General features: G+C 37.0%; 2 protein-coding genes across 3 annotated transcripts in view; one reads left to right on the top strand and one right to left on the bottom strand.

Annotated features, from left to right (window-relative positions):
- megf10 (multiple EGF-like-domains 10) overlaps positions 1 to 9,384 on the bottom strand; it is a 143,730-nt gene extending 134,346 nt beyond the window's left edge. The window contains exon 1 of one of the 2 annotated variants that reach the window (XM_067398455.1): positions 9,259 to 9,384. The gene's annotated coding sequence lies outside the window, so the exon portion shown is untranslated. Of the gene's footprint in view, positions 1 to 9,255 lie in introns of both variants that reach the window. The other variant, XM_067398456.1, reaches the window with a different exon arrangement.
- Positions 9,385 to 19,765: 10,381 nt separating this feature from the next.
- Positions 19,766 to 23,914, top strand: part of c10h5orf63 (chromosome 10 C5orf63 homolog) — a 4,961-nt gene continuing 812 nt past the window's right edge. The window contains exons 1-4 of the mRNA XM_067395741.1: positions 19,766 to 19,861; positions 21,514 to 21,608; positions 23,736 to 23,792; positions 23,876 to 23,914. The exon at positions 23,876 to 23,914 is cut by the window's right edge and continues 812 nt beyond it. Coding sequence (XP_067251842.1) covers positions 21,516 to 21,608; positions 23,736 to 23,792; positions 23,876 to 23,914 — 189 coding nt within the window. The 5' untranslated portion in view covers positions 19,766 to 19,861; positions 21,514 to 21,515. The remainder of the gene's footprint in view (positions 19,862 to 21,513; positions 21,609 to 23,735; positions 23,793 to 23,875) is intronic.

Consider the following 23,914-nt stretch of genomic DNA (forward strand, 5'->3'; position numbering starts at 1 on the left):
TTATTTGTAACAAGCTGACCTCAAGTAACTGTTATCTAAACAGGTTAGAATAACATATGCTGCATGTATAAACTAATGCCAAGGTCTCTAGAAAAGAGGTTTGGTAAGTTTATATTTACGTTCCACACGGTCGGGTGATCAATCCGGTAGCAGAGACGTCTTCCACTGATGATGCAGGCTGCGTGCAGTGGGAGGGCGCGGAGTTGCGATCCAGTAGTCGTGCCACGCTGGGCTGGAGGATGCTGAACTTCGGTTGCGCCAAGAGGTCCTTTAGGATGGACTGGGCAGCTGGGTCAGATGAATCTTCACAGGTTCCTTTGCAGGCTCGCTGCGTCACTGAGGAGCCGTGTGGTACAAGCAATGTCTGCCGAGGCAGAGGTCCTTTGCGGACTGGACTGCGCTGCTGTAGAAGCCGTAAGGGTCAAATTAAGTCTCTCAATGCTGGGGCCCTTTTGCAGCTAGAGTGCAGCTAGAAGCAATGAAAAAGGTTTGCTCGCAAAAGCTTCACCTTAACTGTCTTGTAGTTTCTTTCCTCGTCAGGTCAGAAACTCAGGACGTGGAGTGTCTGTTAATGTCTCCTTCCCCGTCGAGTTGGAAACGCAGAACAAGGGTGTGTCTACCCGGGGGACATATTTATCCCTTTCTGATGAGGAGGAGATTGAAATGTGGCGCCTTGCCGATCCTGAAGTGTGATTGGCTACTGTTATCTGAAGCAGCCCCGGTGTTGCCCACCCTAGTGTGGAACTCATTTGCATAGCATAAAGTACAGTGTTAAATTAGTGTCTTTAACATTTTACCCATGCATTATTTCTTTACCAAACCTCTTTCAAATTATTAAAGGCATCGTAGGGAGCAGATAGACACCAAACACACTATGAAATGGTTAAATCATCGTCCATGCATTTGTTTATCTCTTAACAGGTCTGTCCCATGACCTGTTGGTTTAGCAGTCAGTAACCATTAACATAAACTGTGCTTTTGCATGAAGATGGAGTGTATGTGATGCAGTTTAGATCAAATTAAGGCCTCCAAACATAAGTATGAATGGATTTAGATAGATCTCTGTGGCCTCTCTTTATTTCAGTCTCTGCTGCTCCATCCAGGAGGTCCTGAAAGAATTTTTATGGCAGTCCTTGCCTAACCCTTAGGAATGAGTTTAATGGTTAGAGTCAATGTGTCGTCCAATGAGAAGTCTTCTCCTTGGTTTTAGTGGGTGCAGAAGGTCCCCCTTCCTGTTCTGGAAGAGGTGTCTGGTAGTTGTCCCAACATCTTATCTGATGTTGCTGAACATTTATTAATGTTCATTCACCAAAGATCCAATCACGGTGTGGCACATCTTCCTACACACCGGCAGTTAGAGAGGGGCCCTGTCGTAAACTGGTCCCTAGAAAGCCATCTTGACTGGTGTTCACAACAGTGCTGTGATGAGGAGATAATCTGTGTTATTCACTTCACCTGTCAATTCTTTTCTCAGAATTGTGAGACATAAACTTGCAATTGTAAATGATAAAGTCCAGTTCTGAAGAAAAAAAAGACTGACTTATATACCACAATTCTGACTTTATAACTCGCAACTGTGAAAAAAAAAAGTCAGAATTGTGATATAAAAAGTTGCAATTACCTTTTGGTTTTTTATTCAGTGGCGGAAACAAGCTTCCATAGTTTTCTATGTGAATATATTGTAAAATGTAATTTATTTATTCCTGTGATCAAAGCTGAATTTCAGCATCATTACTCCAGTCTTCAGTTTCACATGATCCTTCAGAAATCATTCTAATATGCTTTGATGCTCAAGAAACATTTATGATTAAAACAGTGCTGCTTCATATTTTTGTGCAAACTGAAAGAAAATAATACTCAAATTCAGCAAGGATGCATTAAATTGATCAAAAGTGACAGTAAAGACATTACTGTATAATGTCACAAATTATTTCTATTTTTTAAAAAATGCTGTTCGTTAAACTTTTCATTGAAATTTTGTTCACTGAACTGAAATAAAAACCTATCAGGGTTTCCACAATATAAACCACAAATATTAAGCAGCAATATTGATATTGATAATAATAAGAACCATTCATGATAATTAAGCACTAATAATAACTGATCAATAATAACTGCAGAAAATCAGCAAGTCAAGTCACCTTTATTTATATAGCGCTTTTTACAATGCAGATTGTGTCAAAGCAGCTTTACATTGATAACTGGTACATAATTTGGCTGCACAGCAGCTCTTAAATAATAGTGTCAATGCAGGCAGATGAGAAGCACTGTTGAATAAATGTCAAGAATACTATTGAAATTAGAAATTAGAATTAGCAAATTAGAATGATTTCTGAAGGATCATGTGAAACTGAAGACTGGAGTAATGATGCTGAAAATTCAGCTTTGATCACAGGAATAATTTACATTTTAAAATATATTCAAACATAAAATAGTTTTAAAGTGTAATAATATTTCACAATATAACTGTTTTACTGTATTTCTGATCAAGTTAATGCAGCCTTGGTGAGCAGAAGAACTTCTTTCAAAAACATTACAAAAAAAAAATCCAAACTTTAAAGGAACTTAATGATGGCCAATAATGGAGTTTGCTTAAGACAGATGACTATCAGTGAGGAGTCCAGATGAACTGAAGTCCTGGAAGAACAGCACAAAAAAAAAGACACCTGTCTGTTAGAGACTCTGTCACTGAGATTGAAACAGCAGGGGAAACACTAGAGAAAGTGTGGAAAATCCTTCAGACCACCACTGACGCTGCACTGTACTTCACTATATTAAAGGGCAGCCAGAATCTGGGTCTGAAAGGGCATTTCTCATTCTGTAGAGGGCTCTCAACTGTTTTTAAGTTTAGCTCCCTAGCTGATGAATCAGATCCAGCTCAGGGTCCATCTCTAGAGTTTCACAGAAATAACAGGCAGCAGTTCATTCCAGCTACAAGCTACACATCAATCTCTCTAAGATGACCATAAGGGTGATGCATGGGGAGCAAAGACCCGCAGTAGTCATAGAAGGTTCATGTTGTCAATGTATTTTGTGAGCATTCAAATGTTTGTGCTGATTTAGTGTCACTATTGTATATTAAGAATCTGGCTGCACAGCAGGACTTTGTGCGTTTTATCTGTAATGGGGGTGTATGCTGACCTATAAGTAGTGCTCTCTGAGAGCAGTGCTCATTGATGGTGTGTTTGCAGGAGGCTAATGGGAGTACCAGCACTAGCAAACATCAGTTTCACTGAGCTAATGCAACACAGCTGCACTCACAAAGCTCTCAACAACTGTGTAGTGCATAAACAGAAGTGTTGCTGTGGTCTGAGACGGCCGTACACTGCAGGCGCCTGTGGGGGGATTCCTACAGCCTTGAACACTGTCTAACCCAAACTCTGTCCAGTCATGCCAATAAGCCATAGAATCTATGAAGTCATTCAACCTTGCTCTGAGGCTCACTCTCTGATCCAGTTAGCAAAAAGCAATTATTTGCATACACATACTGAGTCCTGTTTTTTTTTTTAATTAGGACTGCTTGTGTAAAAAGCAAGAGTCCTACCAGTGACCCACCACAACATACCACTTAGATTTTGAAGTCACATATGCAGGCTTTTATTTTCCTTTTTTTTTTTTGGTAGTATAAATAGTATGAGTGGTAGTGTGTTCACACTAAAAATTCCAAAAATAAAAAGTGCACTTCAAACACCTGGATAACTGAACTTCATTAAGTGAACAGTGTGTGGCATGTTGGACACTTCATGCACTCAGCGGTCACAGCTTTCATTCACAATTAATCATTCACACACTCTGTGATAATCGCATTCAGTGTATCTGAATGTAGAATTAACCCTATATCAAATGTACTTTGATTATAATTGGCAGCTCCAGACACACCTTAGTGTATAAATGTTAGTGTATTATAGTCCATAATTAAATTCTCAGTCTGTGCTTTATAATTTAATAATTGTTATTTTAAAAAATGCTTTTTCAAGAGTTTCAAGAGTTAAATAAAAAGTAATTTGTAAAGTAATTACCTGATTATCCCTGCATTAACAAACATGAAAAATAAATGACATTACACAGAGTCTTTCAGGATTTAAAATTTTTTGTCCAGACTTCCATGAAGACTTTTGCCCCCAAATTCAGTAGCGTAGATTGCAAATGTATTCATATGGTATTACAATATAAAGGAGGTTTTCTCCAGTGATGTGGATGAAGGTCTCCAAGGACTCAAATATATTTGTATTACGGGAGAGTTTGTAGAATTTTGAAACAGCAATTTTGGCATTACAAATGGCATCTATGTGTCGTAAAAAGTAAGTTATATTTCTGAATCATAGTCATATAAACAGTCTATAAAGTTATCAAAAAGCACATTTGTGTTCATTTCATTGAGTACACAACCAATTCACAAAACTAATACTTTACCATGCTTAGGCAGTCAGTTTAGCATGCATTTGTGGATTACATGGTAAATACAAAATAATGTGTATTTGTGTATATGTGAAAGACGGGGGGCTCACTAAGTGAATTCAAAACTTTTGATGAAAACTGTGATGAGCATAACCAGCCTGCTGATAATGTGACCCCACAATCCCATCAAAAAACCCTGCAACAGTCTAGTCAGAGTGCATGGTCAGTGAGCTCATTGAGAGGTCAAAGAGGTATTGAGAGAGCATCACTACTCAGGGGATCATGAAGGACTACATGCAAAGTGTGTAGTCTCTAAACTGTCTCTGGCACAGTAGATGGAAACAGATGTTAAGAGCAGCGCAGTGACAACAGAAATCACACTGTGTCTGTTTCGGTCTTCTGCAGCTGCGCATTCAATAATTAATTCTGTATATTTCAATGTACACAGGTGTTGCTGCTGTGAAGTGAGTTTGATCCTTTAGGCAAATGTTCCGTTGACCATGTGATCAGCTTTGCCCATTAAGCCCTGCAGACATGTGGGGTGAAGCGGGTGAAGTGGGGGCATACGGGGCAGGAAATGAGTGTTGTGTCTACCAGATTCATACATGTCTGGTGCCACTTAAAGAGCCCTCAAACACTCGAGGGAGAAATATAACATTACACTTTTCATCTGTGCAGGGGAAGAGGATATAACTGACATACATTCTGAAATCTGGTGGAATGAAGTGTGATATATCTGAATAGTTTATTTGAAATTGTCTGCGGTCTGGGGTGACGGGATGGGGGGCTTCTATGATATTAGACTGCGTAGCCTATAATAAAAGATAATGAATTTCAAACCTGAACCAAACTTATTTTTATTCAAAGATCAACAGTCTGTCATTAGTCTTTAGTCTGCCACAAAAAAACAACATTAAAATCATGAACTCAAATGTCATTGTGAAAAGAAAAAAAAACAATGACTGTTGTAAGTAACAGTGCGTAAACAGTATGTCTCAGACCTTTCTGTATAGCATAACGCTAATAAGCTTAAACGAAAATAATGAAATAATTGTGTAGTGAAGTATTTTTTTGTACACAGTGCCAGGAACAATCAATCACACCTTTACGGTGCGCATCACTGTCCTCCTCGCAGCTGCAGCAACTTACGCTCTCTTCATCAAGGCTTAAAACAAAAAGGGCATGCATATCTAAATTCGCACCTATCCGCCTACGGTATTTTTTTAGAACTTAGAAAAAAAAAATCTGCAGCCAATGAGCAGCCGGCGGGGGCTGGTTGCAGGACGACTCAACCTCCGAAGACAGTTTTTAATGTTTATCAGACAATAACTACTCGGGACAATTAGGGCCAGATTTGGGATTCGAGACAACAGTTTAGATTTTCGGGACATCTGGTCACCCTACTCCCAAGGTTTTTTTCTCCATTTTAACACCTGTTTGCCACCTGAAGTCACCTGTTGGAGTTTGGGTTTCTTGCCGCCTTTGGCTTGCTTAGTTGGGGACACTTGATATTCAGCAGTGCTTTGATCTGCCTGCATTTACACAATTTTCTTTAAGAGCTGCTGTGCAGACAAAATTATATACCAGTTATCACTGTAAAGCTGCTCTGACACAATCTGCATTGTAAAAAGCGCTATATAAATAAAGGTGACTTGACTTCACTTGACCCTGTTTCCTAGGACAACTGCCATTTTACATTTTACTTGACGTGAGAAAGTAACATAGGCAGCTATGTGAAATTCATTCAAAGTGGTCAGACTGAAACGGATTTCCAGAAATGTGATTTGAAAAGGATTTCAAACCACATTTTAATGTAACATAAAATGGATTTGTAAAAATTACATTTCATGTGATTTTTTGCTGTTCACACTTGATAAATACAATAGTATACTAATCGTATATGCACAAAAATCAGATTTGGACCAACAGTGTGAACAAGGCTTTTCTGTGCGAGTAAATTCTTCAAACACTGCAACGGTTGTGATATGACATCATGCTCAAGTGTTTTTAAAAAAAACATAAATTAAACATATAACAAATAATAATAAATGTAAAAATATATAACCTACTCCACTTTCCTTAAAGTTTGTGTTCTTTTTAAATACTTTTTAATTACACGGTGACGTGTAAGATCTCACTTTGAAAGGAATGAAAAGTGTATATGACTGCTTCTTTACTGTCTGTATATGTGGGCAACAGTGAAGGCAACTTAAAAGAATTTTCATGTACAAGATTAGTGAAGTGAAAGAATTGCACGAAAGCTCAAATGCATCATAAAGCAGACTGAGGTCAGCATAGCATTGGGGTTTTGGAATAGAGGGCTCATCTTTGTATGTCAGTGATGTTACAGCCTTTTTTTTTTTTTCAAAATGGCCAATAAACACACACATGTCCTTGTCAATCAACATGTCTCAGTTCAATTACAATTGTCCCTTTCAGCAGGAAACAAACACATATATGTTCATTCTTTTTCTTAGTAACAACAAGACTTCAATGGCACTAAACAAAAACAACAGAAAAAAAAAACTGATCTGGATCTGAGTCTAGAGTTTGACTCAAAATTAACTGCATGTCTCAGTGTGACGTGACGTGTTCAAGCATTACTGTGCTTCTCATCAACTGAGAATCGTCCACTGTTTCACAGCATGTGTGAGGAGAAAGCAATCCATGTACAGCTGTGCAGCTGATGGATGTGAAATTTTCTCAGCTACTTATTTTTGTCTCTCAGAAACATTGGTCTATGAAAAACCCTGTAATTATGATGGGAATAATGCTGTTTTTATTGCAAGCAGATGGAGCATGGAGCTTGCTTTAACAAACAGGCAAGTAATATGATAACCATACAGTCAGAATCACAGCACAGTAACATACATAATAGAAGAGACACACTGCTACTTAAAGTTAGGGTATGCAGTTTTGGAGGGGCTAGCTATAGCAAGTTATCTTTGAAAGCATAAGATCCCCCTCCCTTCAGAGCATCTCCAAAGCCATGCCTCCTCCAAAACACATGAACGTACACAACAGAGTCTGCAAAACGTAACGAGATGAGAGAGACACCGTTAAATTACCTCATGACTCAAAGCAGATAACATCACAATAATAATGAACGTAACAACTTACAGAGCTCTGGCTTGTACCACCTGACTGCTGCAGATTAATTTCTCCATTGATAGTGTTGCCATAGAAAAGCATAGAATGCAGCTTGTTGTTTTGGTTCAGGAGGAACTGTAATAGGCCGCTACTGTTTGCTACTTTTTACTGCTCACTGACTGCATGTCTACAACTCTGCATAGCCTTACGAAACGTGTTGATAATGATGTGTGATGTCTGTGCGAGCAGGGTGAGCAGAGGTATGGAAATACATAGGTTTACGGGAAGGTAGGACATCGTATTATTATTGTATTTGGACTGAAAGAATTGATTGGACGAACATTTTTTGGTCCTGAGACTTCCACAGAAGATATATGTACATTTTAAAATATTTAGACCACTTCTATTATTGATTGCTATCAGGATGTGTAAAAAGTTTCAACCATAACAAAAAAGGTTGTATGAAAAACACTGCCTATACCCTACCTTTAAAAGACCCTGTCAACATAGCAGGAAGCAGCTATTAAAGGGTTAGTTCACCCAAAAATTAAAATTCTGTCATTAATTACTCACCCTCATGTTGTTCTACACCCGTAAGACCTTCATTCATCTTCGCAACACAAATTAAGATATTTTTGATAAAATCCGATGACTCAGTGAGGCCTCCATTGACAACAAGATAATTAACACTTTCAAATGCCCAGACAGGTAATAAAGACATATTTAAAACAGTTAATGTGACTACAGTGGATCAACCTTAATGTTATGAAGTGACGAGAATACTTTTTGTGCACCAAAAAAACAAAATAATGACTTTATTAAACAATATGCAGTGATGGATGATTTCAAAACACTGCTTCATGACGCTTCGAAGCTTTATGAAGCTTTTTCGAAACAATGGTTCGTTCGGAGCATGTATCGCACTGCCAAAGTCACAAGATTTCAGTAAACAAGGCTTCGTTACATCATAAGCGTTTCGAAACATTTCAAAATTTGTGTTCCGAAGATGAACGAAGGACTTATGGGTGTGGAACAACAAGAGTAGTTAATGACAGAATTTTCATTTTTGGGTGAACTAACCCTTTAATTGAATCAGCAATCCCTCCACATGCACGGTCTCTCACAATTACTAGCTGACCCAATGGTATTCTGAGAAATATAATGCATACAGCTGCTCATCTTGAGTTTAAGAAGAATCTACTTCATAGGGCACTTCTGTCAGACATGGGGCTGTACGCTGGTGTCATTTGTGATACTTCACCTTAACTGTGTGTTTAAATGAGAAGATGTGAAGAGCAGCTCATCCAGAGGCTCATCATGAGTCACATGAGCATGAACAGAAGGACAAAACACTGACACAGACACACTCAGCAGGGGCCACACACTTTCTCTCACTCTATCTCTCTCAGGGTACACAAGCCTTTTAGCAGCATCACTGACTGGTGTGATACAGTGTATGTAAGTCTGCGATAAACACATCAACCAAACGAGACATATTAAAACACACAAATAATTGTGTTATTATGTTATTATAAATCTTTAAGATGTAGGCTATGTGATCCTCACTTCAAAGATCATTAATGGCACTTGAAAATATGTCAAGATTTCCATAAAATTCCTATTCATCTAAGATTAAATCCGATCTATTTTATCTTAAAGTATTTAATTAAATTTAGTGCAACAGCATGTACAGAATAGTAATATTTAATCTAAGTTGTTCATTTGTAATGCATTTTATATAAAGTGATTCAGAAAAATAAAACTCACCACCTTTAAACAAAAGTTTTACGACCCGTCCAAACACATGGGATCCGCTGAAATGAGCGTCTCTTTTGTTCAAATATTTTCACAGAAGCGCTCAAAGAATCGAGTGATGAACACTGATTCTCCTTCAACTCCACACAAGACGCGACGCGACAGAAACGCAACTTTATCATGACGTCACATGGGAACAGCCAATAGGAACAGCTGTTCTGTGTTGAATGAAAGTCACAAAAGCATTTTGAGCCCAAACGCCAAAAGTAGCTACGAATTTCTCTCTTCCTATTCCTAATCAAACACACCTGATTAAACCTGAAATGGATGACTGGGACATCCTACATGTGTAGAAGGCTACTGTTGGTGCTGTAATGTGTAAATGTTTAATCTGTTGGTGAAGAGGAATGGAAAACACTGATCTTGAGTATCACTTAGATCAGTAACTGGATAGTAATAATTTTAGCTACTACTGATCAAAGATCAACATTTGATAATATTAACCGCACTGCTATCGAGTGCTCACTACTTGCACTCACTAACTAGCAGTTAACCAAGGGGTAATCAGTCTTACTTTTCCTAGTCAAATTATACCAATCTACCTTTTTAGGTAACTGAGTTAAACAAGTTATGAGCAATTTAAAGACTAGTCTAAGCAGTTTATACAACATGCACAAGGACTGTTAATCTGTGAACAGAATGCTTGGTTAGATGAAGTGGCGCCATCTCGAGTTCATGGAGACAATTCTTCCAACAGTAGGCTATTGTGAGGATTCAGTACCGCGTGAGGACCCTAGACCTGATTCAAACCTGACACAAACAGACCCACGGAAATAATTCATTTTAAAATTTGTATTATCTTTTCACCTTATTTGAACGAAATAGTAGGACCTGTTAATTATGGTGCTTGATGCAAACTTGTAGGTCTGGATCTGAAATGGTCAATATTCATATTCATGCATTTCTATTAATATTTATTTTAATCATTTGTGGCTTATGATTTATCAGTTTCACTTTTGATTTCCTATATTTATGTAGGCCTACTTCTACTTTACATATTAATTCACATCATATTTTCAAGTATTCACTTGTGATTGTATCTTTATGGTTATTCTTATTTTATATTTAAGAGAGTAGCCTATGCTTGTTATGTTCAATTGTTCTTCAAGTGTTCCAGTGTGACAGGTCACGCTGACGCGTTTGTGGTTAGACATTGGACGCCTGCCAAGTACTGTATAAGTGATGTTTTTCAGAATTAACCATTTGAATTTGAAATCTGATCAAAATATGTCTGTTATTATTCCTGATGACATTTAAAAGGATAAGATTTGCAAAATTCCCAAAGGGGGTCAAAACAACTCTATTTTTGACACTAGGTAAAACCATTTAGGCCTAACCTTTTCTTTTAACAAAAACATCCGTTTGTGTGGGATGTAAATTTCCCTATATGCTCATGGTATAAAGCTGACCGGGTCATTGATAATTCAGCTTTCTTCCCTCCTTTGCTCTCCTTGGCTTCTACTTCTTGTCTCTTATCTGCAAATGTCTTAATTATTGCTCTTTTTGATCTTCATCTATTAGATACAAACTCTGGATTTTACAATAAGTTTTGCCATTTACTGCGCTCCGTGATACTACGGAGCCCCTAAAGGGACATGGTGGTAGAAAAAAAAATGGGAAGGAAGGAAATTTTACTTGGTGGTGGAAAAAAAAAATTAGGATGGGAGGAATTTTTTTTTTTCAAATCTTTTGCGTTCCCTCGCAAAGATTGCGTTCCCTCGCAAAGATGTTTTGCGTTCCCTCGCAAAGATGTTTTGCGTTCCCTCGCAAAGTTATAATCGTTCCCTTGCTGTGAGCTCAGACAAACACTTCCTCTTTAATGTCCCGCTGGCTGGCAGTAGTGTTTTAGTTAGTAACATACGTTAATAATGCACACAAATAATGCGCGGCTCATAGAGTTTGAACTTGTTGGACTCAAAAATGAAGAAAAGTCAGTGCTTATATCAAGCAGTTCAGTTGGCAATATATTCACAGATTCGAGCTTCCCGGATTAATAACTCGTGAGCTCAACGTTGTTAAAACACAAATGCAGCTACTTCCAATCATAGTAACCTAGACAACAAGATACAACAACCCAATTTTCCTCAAATGTGTTTTATAATAAATTGGTCTCTGAGCAGGCGGCGGAGATACACGCCTGAAGGGACCGTCTGAAAAGTGCAAAACCCGAAACCCTTTTCCTCATTTTATATTACGAAAAATACTCAATAACTTCACTGTAACATACTGTACTGGCACCAAATTCAGTTCATACATCACTGCTCTCCTGCTGGTTATAGGTACTACAACACTTAGTTTGGCAAGTAGCACTTAAAGGCCTTCTTTACACAAATAATGTTGGTACACAGCTTACATACAACAGCTTTTGCATGATAATGGCTTACTGGATTTGATGGCATTACAATTTATTTGATATTTTTTTACTTATAACAGTGAAGTTATTATTATATTATTTTATTTAATAATTAATAATCATAAACGTTATGCATTTTTTTTTTTTTTATAAGTGTTGGGTTTTGCACTTTTCAGACGGTCCCTTCAGGCGTGTATCTCCGCCGCCTGAAAAAACATAAAACGTAAAACATCTTTGCGAGGGAACGCAAAAGATTTGAAAAAAAAAAAAAAATTCCTCCCATCCCAAATTTTTTTCCACCACCACGTAAAATTTCCTTCCTTCCCTTTTTTTTCTACCACCTTTAGGGGCTCCGTATGATTCTTCTAGTTACGTATAGCAGCGAATGAAACGATATACATAAACAGAAATACTTCCGCGTTGAACTAGGTCTTTCTTTTTAAGAAAAACATCTATAAAAGAGATATCTGAAATGGAAACGAAAGTGATATTGCCTCATCCAGTGGTGGACGCACGAGATTGGTATGTGTAGCCTATTCTGTAATACTTAATGCTTCAGCGTGCGCAGCTCAAACAGCAATGATCAAGTCATTAAAATGTTTTACGTTACTACACAGTAATATTAAAACTTTAATATGTATTTTAGAAAATTAATGCATTATTTTTAATACTTAGCTCTTATTTTGTTCTAGTATTATTTTCATCAACACATAGTTTGATTAATAATAAGGATCATGATTTTTTTTTTTCTCAAATCATCTCATTTTGATAACAGTATTATATGAGCTGCGTGCGCTGAATGAACACCGGTAAACTGAAGCGCTTTGCTAGAAGGTTAATTTACTCAACGGGACACATCCTATATAGGGTAATTCATATATATTTATACAAGATAGACATTCAATTACAACTTATATTTGCACAAAATCATGCACGCATGTACTTGAACTATGTATAGTCAGCTGGTGTGAATTTGTTTATCCTGTAACAACACGCCGAAAACACAGCAAATAGAATTCACAATATTTTCAAATAAATCAAATAAATTTGTAGTTCTGACGACTGTTGAAACGGCTAACAGCACCACATATCCCAGATTGTAAACTTGTTGTGAACTTTCTGAGAGCATTTTGTTGGCCTTTTGTTGTAGCTGCTGTCATCATAGACTTTAACAGGGCGCACAGCTGTGACCGGTCCCAAACATGGCGGCGGGCATAGCGGAAGTGACGTCTTTGAAACCCATGTATATGTCTATGGTCAGATCGTCTGTTCTTCTTCTGTGCTTTTTCTTGTTGTAGCGGTTAGCAAACAGTGTTGGAGTGTGACGGTGACGGACTATATTCGTTGTCTGTCGTTGCATGAACCGAACCGTGACATTGACCATTCGGTTCGGGACAAATACATGTAGGCTACCTTTACACCCCTCATATTTCGCTTATTTGTTTGTTTATTGGGTGACGTCACAAGAAAAATGTGTACCACCTACTTTTCACCTAAATGAGCTAAAGGGTGCATGGCGCGATGCTTGCCCTGTTCAAATACTCACACTTGCAATCTATGGACTTGACCACGTGTCTACGTACATGACGTATTAGCTGTATTTGCCCCAAGTGCTCAAGTGGGCGAGAAGACTGCAAGTGTGTATAGAACTTTATTACCTGATGAATGGGACACACTTATAGTCTTGCAAAAACGCAAGTGTTTACAGAGCTTTTTTTTTTTTTTTTTAAAGGTACAATTTGTGATATTTTTTTCCGCTAGAGGTCGCTAGAAGCCTATTCAAAACAAAGGCGTAGTTTGATGACGTAAAGTTTTAGAGTGGAAACTTGGGACATGTGGTCTCCATATCAACGGACGGTGCAAAAGAATAGGGATTGGAGTCTGGAAGAACTTATGTTCGTGGATGCGATTATTAACGTTACCGTAGTATGAAGTAGCGCAGGACCGAGTGTTGCGGGAGCTGAACGAGGAGCTGGAGCGATTGATCAACACACGCCTCACGAGCAGCGGGACTGTTATTATGACACAGTCGCCGGCGCCGCTTCCGCTTTTCCGGTCATGAGTTTACGGGAGCTGTCCTTGTCGACAGAACCAGCGGCAGATGGTAAACAGTAATTATGTTCCATAAATAATTAACACAATCCACCATAAAACGTGCAAGAAGTAAATAAGGAACTGCTTGAAGCAAGCTAGTGGTTTGCTGGACGCTAGACTCTACTTCCGCATTTGTCCACGGCACTGTTGTCATGTGGTTTCTACGTCAGTAAAGGCGGTAACAAAGGTAACTGCGTCATTGACAGGCGACTGCACTGCCCCGTGTCACTGTTTAGAATGGGAATTTTCTCATGATTTACAAGTAGTTGAAAACATTAGAGATATTGTTAGTAATCAGCTGAACAAAATATATAACACTAGCCTAGTGGTTTTTGGATATTTTACTGCAAAAATTTTACAAACTGTACCTTTAATTCTATACTTAACATTTTAAAATCAACTTTTAAATGTCTGTTCGCTATGCAACTAACAGAAGACAATTTTAAAATTGTAAAAAGCAGTTGCAAAGTTGTACAAAATACACATAGCCTAATATTTTTTGCACCAAATAAAATGTGCAACATACATGTAAAATCGAATTAATTTAACTTGCAGTTGAATGTTTTTATCCACATCTCGAGATTTCGGGGCACAATTTCGGCCCTGTCCCAAATGGCACCCTAAACACTCGGTCTTCCTACCAGAGCCGTTCTCTGCTTCCTACGAGTCCGCACTTTCGTGACTTAGCTATGTGACGTAGCTTTGACTGTCGGCCCTTCTGAGACCTAAAATTGACAAGGGGAGTCGCGCAAGATGGCGCTCTGAACGGTTGTCTTTCCTGATCTCTGCATTAGATTGCTCTTTTTTTGAAGTTAAGTGTCCCTTTTCAAGTTCGTTTTTGGCTTAATTTGTTAAGTAGCTGTATAGTGTGAATTTGGGAAAATGTCAAAGTCCCAAAGGAAAAGGAAAGAACTGCTAGATCAAGCTGTTAGAAGTTCGGCAGCATCCGATAACTCCGAGCTCATGATATCACCTGAAGGCAGCAATTTACTGATTGACATTTGTCATGATTATTCCACCCATGTAACTCCATCACTTTCTTCTGCTGTTGAAGATTTCCCATCCTCTCCTGTGACCCCAAGTAAGCCTCCATTCAGTAAACGTGGAAAAACAGACAAATCCGGTGACGATATTATATCCACTCTCTCTGACCTGATTAACAACAGAGCGGATGGCATGGAGAAACTGATCAACAACAACGCCATGAGAATAGAAGGACTAAAAAAGACCGTTGATTTCGTCTGTGCAGAAGTAAAAGACTTGAAGATTAAGATGACTAATACAGAAAAATGTATTGATGAAGAAAAACAGCGCCGCAGCATGCTCGAGAACCGCATACGGGAGCTGGAAGGGTACCACAGGAGATGGAACCTTAAGTTGTATGGAGTCCCTGAGAAAGCAGATCAGAACATACGAGCTGAAGTTATTCATATTTGTCAGGAGGTGCTACCTGAAGGAAAGATCAAGCTCCCAGATGTGATCGATACTGTTCATCGCTTAGGTTCAAGAATGAACACGGACAAGCCGAGGCCTGTAATTCTCCAATTCACCAGCAGAGTGCACCGCGACGCAGTTTGGAAGGCTGCTAGAAATAACTCGTATCTGCGTGATAATAAACTACGCTTTGCTGAAGATTTCTGTGAAGAAGACAGAGAGAGGAGGAAAAAGCTGTGGCCTGCAGTTAAAAGTGCGAGGGATGCAGGAAAAAAGGCATACTATGTAAGAGCTCGAGCATTTGTTGAAGGCAAAGAAATCATTCTACCACCTTAATGGTTATCTTTGAAGTCTGTCGTCCTGCGGCTGGTTAGTCCAGGATTTTATGTTGCAGATCGGTCCATGTACTTTGGGTTTGGTGCCTTAATTTCCTTTTAAGTATAGTTCAAACCCTTTTGTCTGGAACTTGTCAAGATGTTATATAATTAGTTGGTTCACTTAACACTAACACTTGTTCTAAGTGCAGAGATTGGGGCGTTCCCTTTTCTGCTCCAAGCTTTTGACATAAGGTCATAGCCTATTTGTTTCTACAGTTCTCTTTATATTTATTTGTTTTTGAGGTTGTTGTCTTTGTTTTCATTAAATGTCAGGGGTATTTGCCATACTGTGAAAAGGAAAGCATTATTTTTATTTGCAAAACAACTGAAACCTGATTTTTGTTTTTTCCAAGAATCCCATTCATCTGTTAATGATGTAAAATTCTGGAGATCTCAATGGGGAAATGACCTTTGGTTTTCCCATGGAACTGAACGCTCTGCTGGAGTTACTACTCTAAGGAATGCATTTAAAGGGAATATATTACACTCGGACTGTGATTCATATGGACATTTTTTGTGTCATGTCATTGATCTTAATTCAACTTTTATTATTATGGCTAATATTTAAGGTTTTAACTCAAGGTCTGAGAATGCTAGTTTTCTTGAGTTTATAGAAAGCAGACTTCTATACTGGTTAAAAAAAATCCCTGACTCTTTGCTCGTTATAGGTGGGGATTTCAATATTGCAATTGACAGTGCTCTTGATAAATGGCCTCCCGGCCGACCCTCTTCACTTAATTTAAAATTTAAACAATTCATGGAGAGACTTGATGTAATTGATGTCTGGAGATCCAAATTCCCTAATACTAAAGCATTTACCTGGAGCAACAAGGCTGCTTCTCATTTCTCTCGGATAGACTTTTGGCTGATCTCTAAATCCTTTGACATTCCCAGTACTTCAGTTGATATTCTCCCAACCCCCCTAACTGACCATAAGGCTATCTATATAAAAATTAAGCTTTCTGCAAGCACTTTAAACTCTATTAAACCATCATATTGGAAATTAAACAGCTCTCTTTTATCTCATAATACAGTTAAACTTAAAATTAACTATTTTATTAACCATTATTGGAAAAAAGCAGTAAGGGAACGATCTTTTAGTAATAATTGGGAGTTACTAAAATTTGATATTGGTAAATATATGAGAAGCTATGGAAGTGCACTAGCTAAGCTTAGGAAAGCTGAGGAAGAGGCAGTGATTAGTGAAATTGCTGCCATTACTCATGGGCCCCCTGAAAATCTCTCGAATGTTGAAACTGCTTTGCTTTCTAAACTACAAAACCAACTTGATGATATTTATAAATGTAAAGCTGAAGGTGCTTTTGTGCGATCTAGGAGGAGATGGATGGAGCAAGGTGAACAAAATTCTGCATACTTCTTCAGGTTAGAGAAATCTAATGCCAATTATAATACCATGACTAAACTCACTGCTGATGGTATTGTAACAGATAACCCCAAGACAATTTCTAATTATTGCTATGAGTTTTATAAGTTGTTATATACCTCTAGATTCAATGAGGATGACACATCCTCATTTTTAGATTCAATAATTGACCTAAATACCATAGAGGTAGATGACAAAAATCGGTGTGATGAACCTATTTCCCTTAAAGAAATCGTTGATTCTATTAATCCTCTTAAAGTCAACAAATCTCCGGGGAATGATGGTATTACTGCAGAATTTTATAAGGCATTCTCTGAACCCTTAGCTCCATTTCTGGCAGAAGTTTATGCAGAGAGTATTCTGAAAACATCTCTTCCTCCTAGTTTAACACAGGGTGTAATTACTCTGATTCCAAAACCCAAAAAGGATCCACTTCTTATAGAAAATTGGCGTCCTATTTGTTTACTTAATACTGATTACAAGTTCCTTGCTCAAATTTTTGCCCAAAGATTAAAAAAAGTAATGAGCTATTTAATTGATGAGTCTCAATCTGGATTTATAAAAAATAGGCACATTTCTAATAATATTAGATTAATTTTAGACATCCTTGACTATTCTGAATTGATTTCAGAGGAAAGTTTTATTTTTTTTTTTAGACTTTTACAAGGCATTTGACACTGTGGAGCATGCTTTTATTTTCTGTTGTCTTCGAAAGTTTGGTTTTGGTGATTTCTTTAATAATGCCATCAGGACACTTTATACTAACAGTAATTGCTCATTGAAATTTAGTTTTGGTACGTCACCCAGATTCTACCTTCAGAGGATGTCCTTTTTCACCCTATCTTTTCCTCCTTGCCACCCAGATCTTCTCACACTATATTAATAAAAGTACCTTGAAAGGGATTCTCATTGCTGAAAGAGAAATAAAGATCAGCCAATTAGCAGATGACACTGCTCTTTTTTTAAGAGATGCCTCTTGGGTCCCTATCGCAATCAGCACTGTTGAAAAGTTTTCTAAAGCTTCTGGTCTTTTTTTAAATTTATCTAAATGTGAACTGCTTTCAATTAAAGAGTGCAATCTTTCTACAATTAATAATATTCCGATTAAAGATAAGATATCTTATTTAGGTATCTATATATGTAAAAATCAAAATGATAGATGTGTTTCTAATTTTACCCCTATTATTGAGAAAACTCAAAAAAAAATTTATTTATGGCTGCAGAGAGACTTATCTCTGAGGGGAAGAATATTACTTGCCAAAGGGGAGGGAATCTCCAGATTATCATATGCTGCTCAGTCTCTCCATGTTGATAACGGCATTCTCAAAAGTATTGACAAAATTTTACTTAATTTCATGTGGAAAAATGGCATACATTATATCAAGAAATCTGTTGTTTTGAATACTTATGAAAATGGTGGTCTCAATATGTTAGATTTTTATACATTTAATAATACTCTTAAAATTAATTGGGCCAAACACTTTCTCAAAAATCCAACTTCAGTTTGGAACTTTATTCCACAATATATTTTCTCCAAATTCGGTGGATTTAATTTTTTATTGCTTTGTAATTATAATGTTGAAAAAATACCAGCTAAATTATCTAAATTCCATAAGCAGGTCCTTCTCGCCTGGTCTCTTTTATACAAACATAACTTTTCCCCTCATAAATATTTTATATGGAATAACAGAGATATTCTTTATAAAAACAGATCTTTATTCTTCCAGCGCTGGTTTGAGGCTAATATCTTGCTTGTAAGTCAATTATTTAATGCGAATGGCCTTTTATTAAACTATGAGGAATTTCTTAGTCATTTTAATATTCCCATTACCCCTAAGGAATTTGCTATTGTATTCGATGCCATACCATCTGGAGTTATTAGACTATTTCAACATATCCCCTATCCCTCTACTTTACCTTCTTTAGACCCTACTATTACAATGATGGGGAAATATTGCTTTTCTTCCACTTCTTCTAATAAATCAATACGTTTATTATTTCTCAAAGAAATTGTGGCTATTCCAAATGTCACAGTTTATTGGAATACCTTTGTTTTTGATATTGCCTGGAGGAAAGTTTGGCTGATCCCAAATAGATACTTAATTACTAATAAGATAAAAGAAGTTTCATTTCGTATTATCCATCGTGTATATCCTGTTAATACTTTCATGAAGAAATTTAAAAAAGATATTGACACAAATTGTTCTTTTTGCAAACAACACCCAGAGACCATAGTGCATTTGTTCTGGCTTTGCCATTACTCTAAAAGATTGTGGAAAGACTTTTCCCTTTTTGTTATTGAGCACATTGATAATGATTTCTCCTTACTTTGGGAAAATGTTTTGTTTGGATTTGTTAATTGGAAAAAAGAGCATTTAGTGGAAAACAAGTTATACTTACTAAATCTTCTTATTTTATTAACAAAATTTTATATACATAAATGTAAATTTTCAGGTCAGAAACCACTTTTTTGTGTTTTTCTTGCTGAATTGCAGCATTACTTTGGGACTATCCTTAATTCTTGTAACAAGAAGGCTTTAAAAACTTTTTTTAAGGCTTTTTTTAATCTTTTCCTTTAAGGTGATCTTCTGTGTTTAGTTATATACCCGTCTTGTACCTTTTATTTTATTTTATTTTATTATATTTTATTTTATGTTTTGTTATTTGTCCTACATTGTGACTGCTTCGTTCTTTGTCTATATAATGTTCTTAATAAAAAAAAAAAAAAAAAAAAGACCTAAAATTGACAAATGGGACACTCTACGGTCTCGTGGACTATACGGACACGCGCACGCGACAGCCATTGTGAGTCCACAAGACCGAAAGTGCATAGAAGTGTGCCATTTGGGACAGAGCCTTCGGTGAGTCAGCGACGATTCAGGAAGTAAATCCTTTACAGTGAGGAACAACAGATTGGTAAGAGTTTTTGAATAGCTGAGTTTTTCTGATGGTATGTCAGATGATAATACAGGAGTAACAGCAACAATAATCTAGCGTAAACTCTTAAAATCCCATAAAGATAAATAAGGAACAGTGTTTATTAACATAACCCGATGCTAAGGCTAATCATTGGCTGTAGCTCAAATCTTAGTGAGCTACCTAGTCAAAGATAAGGTGACACGATGTCAAGGTAGTTAAGCGCACTATCACTTAAGTGAAAAGAAAGGTTTGTAAACCTTTAATAAGCACTGGTTACAGAAACATTAAAATTAATGAAACGGTTCTTTAACACACAATGGCCTCTGTTGTGGGCTATTTGAAAATACAACAACAAAAAACAGCCATGTTCCACAACATATCTGTAAATGTATAATAATAAATCCTTAACAGTTTTTCCCATAACTGAAACAATTCAAAACAAAATTCATGAAACAGCAAATATGTAAATACCACATTTATTAAGCTATATTAATATTAGTTCATTAACTATTAGTGCATTAACTATTACTATTACAACACAAGAGACAACTTTTGATCTTAAAAATGTATTAGTAAATGTTGAGATTACCATTAATAAATGCAGTAAAAGTATTGGTCCTTGTTAGTTCATGTTACTCTAATGTGGTTAACTAATGTTAATAAATTAAGTCTTATATTAAGTTTTACCCAGAAAATCTAAGGCTTTGTTTTGGCCTTTCAGAAACTGTAGCCTAATTAACCCTGTAATGACCCACATAAAATTACGTGAAAACATATGACAACTTGCTCCAAGTTTACTGAAATAACAACACAATTACCTAGTTTACAAATATAAGCTAGTTGTTATAGTAGGCTAGCCTCTGTGCCAACTTGCCCTGTGGCTCGTTTCAATAAGGAGGTTCAACCAGCCCTGAGTTCAAACTTGAAATCTGAGTTGACTTAGCATGAGATAGTAAACTCTGAGTTTTCGGTTTCAGAACAGCATAAATGAATTAGTTCAATCAACTCTGAGTAGGTTGACTGAGTTAAGTCTGTGCACCACGACTATGAAAAGCTGTGATAAATGGAGCTCCGATATTACGATCCCACTGGCAGATAATTTTACTTGAATTTACTCCCTCCGGAATCAAGCATAAATATCTTATATCATTTTTCTTGTATAGAAAATACATCTTGATTTAAGAACTTTTATATATTTGTACTTGACATAAGAAAAATACTAGTAAGAAAAGCATTTTTGCCTTGTGAATGAATGAATGAATATTTAAACACCGTTTGCACTTTAAAAAGGAGGAGGAGACTGAAAGAAACTTTGGGTTTACCGAAGAAAACCTGCTCCCGACCTGTTTAGGTTCACAGAGTAAGTTACCAGGGTAACTGACTCTGAGTAAGTTCTCTCCCTTTCAGGAAAGGGCTTGACTTACCCTGCTTTCTCGGGTTTGAGATACCTCCCGTTCTAAAACAGAAAACCCAGAGTTTCCGTCATTGTAGGGTCCTTTCTGAAACGGGGATCTGGTCTCCACTACATGAGTCTTTTAGGACTCCTCTTTAAATGTTGTTTACATGTTAGAAGTGCATAACACACTGTAATAATACATGGATGTTCACAGTGATCAGGGTAATAATATATTCATGCATGTCATTTACAGTCATGTTGTTCTCCCAGAAGCTCTTCAGTGTTTGCAATCTCATCAGACACCTCTGCACCAGAAAACAGCTGCCCATCCTCACACTCTTTACAAAGGTACATGTACATCTCAGAGATACAGTATATGTCACTCTCTCACATGTAGGGATGGGCATGATTGCTCACATTTGAGAGAATGTGTTTGTCCTCTCAAATGGCCAATTGGTGCATGAAAATAACTTTAATAACTTGAAAAGATGAATTAAAATCAGAGTTTAGCTTCAACCCTGATCAAACACACTTGGAAATATCTAATCAAAGTCTTCAGGATTACTAGAACATTACCGGCAAATCAGACTAGATTTAAGCTGTGGATGCAGAAAGGCTTACAAAAGATAACAGACTTTTATGCAGAAAAGCTTAAAGGGATTGTTCACCCAAAAATGAAAGTTCTGTCATCATTTACTCACCTTCAAGTTGTTCCAAATCTGTATGTGTTTCTTCGTTCTGCTGAACACAGGAAGATATTTTGGAGGACAAATAAATAAAAACACTATGGAAGTCAGTGGTGCCCCACAAATCTTTGGTTACCGAAATTCTTCAAAATATTTTCCTCTGTGTCAGGAATGAAAGTGAGGCTGTAAGGAATAGAATTACACAGTGTTCATCGGATTGTACTGTTTTTTAACAACATACCAATTGTTCAGTTGTCTTTCTGAAAAGAAAAAATAGTTTCTGTAGACAAATCTTTAAGTTGCGAGTTAAAAATGATATTATCTAGGACCTTGTGTGTGCAAATATTTTTATGCACATTTTGTGATATTGCTTAAAAAACCTGCTTGATGGAAATGGTAAAAAGCACATAAATTCTAATTCTAAATCTGCATAAAAAAACGTATGCGCTCGTTTGAGTCGGATCAGTTTTTTATCCAATTAGAAAACGTGCATAAACAAGGAAGGAAACACATAAAAACACAAAAAATTCATGACTTTGAACGATGGGACTGCATAACTGGAGTAACCAGTGGACGATCTTTTTGTACAGCATCTGAAATGCTGTTTTGGTAGAACTGTCTTACATGACCACGTTTCCAAACAGCAGGCATCTGCCTCTGAAAGATAACATGACAGCGTTTATCGTGTTTCGTCTGCACACTCTGATGAATAATAAAATTAGTATATACAGTGGCTTCTCCTACTTTTCTTAGTGAGATTTTGCACCAGTTTATCAGGAAGTGACGATTTTGTTTTCTTCAACTCACTGGATTGAAACGCCTCTTAATAGTGAATAGTGAATGCAATATTCCAATTTTGCGCACAAGTTAAATTCACACATTTGGATGGAAACATAGCTGTTGTAAAGACTGCAAGTCTATCCCTCACAGCCTCGTTTACATCCGTGTTCAATTCAATATAACCTGACTAAGGTCTGTTGTCTTCTTATGTTGGCTGCTGCTTCTTCTTCCAAGACCAAACAAAAACAAACCAAGACTAAAACAAACAAACAAACAAAAACCTTCTGGCTATGACCACCAGACTTGGGTTTGGCCTTCCGACTGTCCTAACTCGGGTTGCTATTTCTTTTCTAACCTATCAAACTTACGGTTTTCATAAACCAGATGATCAAGCTAGTTACTTGTTAAAACAAGTTAGCAATGTGCTTGAACGTTAACATTTTATTTTTAATAAAATTTTAAGTAAAACCTTCGAACTCCAAACTTTCAAACGTTTAGACAAGGCTTTGTCAAGCCAACATCAAACTTTGTCATCAAACTTTACTCATCTAGTTTAGCAATGGAAGACCAAAGCACATTTTATATGATCTGGGACTCCTTCCTTCACTTTTTAGAACAGAATCACTAACAATGTGTTTGATCATGTCCCCTATGACTATGGTATTTGTTGTATATTACTATTTCATTGCTCAATTGCATTAATATTTGCTTTACCTGTGCTGAATTGTCACACCTAATTTTTCATTTTAACAATGGCCTTCTGTCTTCACTAGAACACAAAAGGAGAAATTTTGTAAATGTAGGATATATTATCAATTATATGCACACCAAAAGCTGCACATTGCAGAAATAGTAGACGTAGTATGATATTGTCAGCACAGCCTGTGAAGTTCAAGACCGTAGTACTTCCTTTCAATGTACTATAGGCAACATTGATTCATTAACATATGCATGACTTGATCATGCGAGCTACACAGAGTCCTGTTCAGATAACTCTGGCTGTTTTCAGGACCCGTGCCCTTTGTGTGATGAAGCAAAAGAAGAACTTGAGCCCTATAAACATAGGGTAAGACAATCACTCTGTTTACACTACGCTCATACTCATTTGATCACATCTGTTTAATGTACGTGTGTTATTCACTGTTTCAGTTTGAACTGCTGGAGGTTGATATCACCCTTCCGGAGAAT

Source organism: Chanodichthys erythropterus, chromosome 10 (genome assembly GCF_024489055.1).
Source record: "Chanodichthys erythropterus isolate Z2021 chromosome 10, ASM2448905v1, whole genome shotgun sequence".
In the NCBI taxonomy this organism is placed as follows: Eukaryota; Metazoa; Chordata; class Actinopteri; order Cypriniformes; family Xenocyprididae; genus Chanodichthys; species Chanodichthys erythropterus.